This window comes from Platalea leucorodia, assembly GCF_965183815.1.
Source record: "Platalea leucorodia genome assembly, contig: HAP1_HAP1_SCAFFOLD_193, whole genome shotgun sequence".
Classification (NCBI taxonomy): domain Eukaryota; kingdom Metazoa; phylum Chordata; class Aves; order Pelecaniformes; family Threskiornithidae; genus Platalea; species Platalea leucorodia.
Genome location: NW_028121363.1, coordinates 157688 through 159462, shown reverse-complemented (window position 1 = coordinate 159462; position 1775 = coordinate 157688). Strand labels below are relative to the sequence as shown.

The following is a 1775-nucleotide window of genomic DNA, read 5'->3' as shown; positions in this document are numbered from 1 at the left end:
GCTTTATTTCTGGGGGACTTAATCTTTGAGGGTGTTTCACCTTCTGAGCCTGCATTCATTCCACCCCCAGGGCACGCAGGGAGTCCTCATCCTCTCCTCTCCTGACTTCTCCGAAGTATTTTCTAGAGACTGTGATATATGCCATCATTCCTGTCATACAAGAAGCAACCTGGTGAAAGAATGGGGAGGTGATGGACCATCTCCACTGCCACTCCAAGAAGAGAGCCTTTAAAACCAAAACACTTGGTCCAGTGGAACCCAAGGTTACCATACGCTTAACCCCAAAACCACTGAGAACAAAAGGAGAACAGAAACTTCAAAAGACCAATTCCTTGGACATTTTCTTGGAAGGAACTTTGGAAGAAGAGCCCAGCCTTCAGGCACTGCACCCAGGAGATCACCTTTAATAGAAGAGCTGAAATCTGATAGGCCACATTTGACAGTGTTGTGCAAGGGTCAGACACAACAGGATCAAACCTCCACAGAAGAGTATAAACGCAGTGAATTATCTCTAAGTAGAATTATCATGAGAGAAAAAAGCAGACTCGTGCCCTAAGTCAAACTGTGGGAAACATGCAAAGGAGGGGAGGTGGGTTGTTCTCAGTGAAACAGCACCCATTGGATCATTTTCCACAAGGCATCCTTGATTTCCTTGTTCCTCATGCTGTAGATGAGGGGGTTCATTCCTGGAGGCACCACCGAGTACAGCACTGCCACCACCAGATCCAGGGATGGGGAGGAGATGGAGGGGGGCTTCAGGTGGGCAAACACCGCACTGCTGAGAAAGAGGGAGACCACGGCCAGGTGAGGGATGCACGTGGAAAAGGCTTTGTGGCGTCCCTGCTCAGAGGGGATCCTCAGCACAGCCCTGAAGATCTGCACATAGGACAGCACAATGAAAACAAAACACAGAAAGTGAACAAAGACACTAACCACAAGAAGCCCCTCTTCCCTGAGGTAGGAGTGTGAGCAGGAGAGCTTGAGGATGTGGGGGATTTCACAGAAGAACTGGTCCACAACATTGCCTTGGCAGAGGGGTAGTGAAAACGTATTGGCAGTGTGAAGGAGAGCACAGAGAAACCCATTGCCCCAGGCAGCTGCTGCCATGTGGACACAAGCTCTGCTGCCCAGCAGGGTCCCGTAGTGCAGGGGTTTGCAGATGGCAATGTAGCGGTCGTAGGCCATGACAGTGAGAAGATACAATTCTGCTGACATCAAAAAGACAAAAAGAAAGAGCTGGGCAGCACATCCCGTGTAGGAGATTTCCCTGGTGTCCCAGAGGGAATTGGCCATGGATTTGGGGAGAGTGGTGGAGATGCAGCCCAGGTCAAGGATGGAGAGATTAAGTAGGAAGAAGTACATGGGAGTGTGAAGGCGGTGATCACAGGCTACGGCGGTGATGATGAGGCCGTTGCCCAGGAGGGCAGCCAGGTAGATGCCCAGGAAGAGCCAGAAGTGCAAGAGCTGCAGCTCCCGTGTGTCTGTGAATGCCAGGAGGAGGAACTGGGTGATGGAGCTGCCATTGGACATTGTGTCCCTCTGCGCATGGGGATCTGTTAAAGGAGGTAAAGGAAGGGAGAAGTTAGGGCTGACTGCTTTCAGGAAAATCTGTTCACTTTGTTACAGAACCCCCCCAACCCGCCTTTTACTTTTCAGGAAGAGCTTTGGTGAGCTCTGGTTGGTGCTGGCTGAGGGTGCCCCAGGGAGCAGGAGGCTCTGCTGGGGGCTCTGCAGGACTCAGTCCTGCCCTACACCGGTTGGTAAATAGGAACTCG

At 51.5% G+C, this 1775-nt stretch overlaps 1 protein-coding gene across 1 annotated transcript; it reads right to left on the bottom strand.

The window, feature by feature from the left end:
* Positions 1–600: 600 nt before the first annotated feature.
* LOC309603764 (olfactory receptor 14A16-like) lies at positions 601–1530 on the bottom strand (the record flags this gene model as incomplete). The annotated part of the gene is made up of 1 exon (XM_082338678.1): positions 601–1530. One exon carries the CDS (start codon positions 1528–1530, stop codon positions 601–603), a length of 930 nt encoding a protein of 309 aa, XP_082194804.1.
* Positions 1531–1775: the final 245 nt, after the last annotated feature.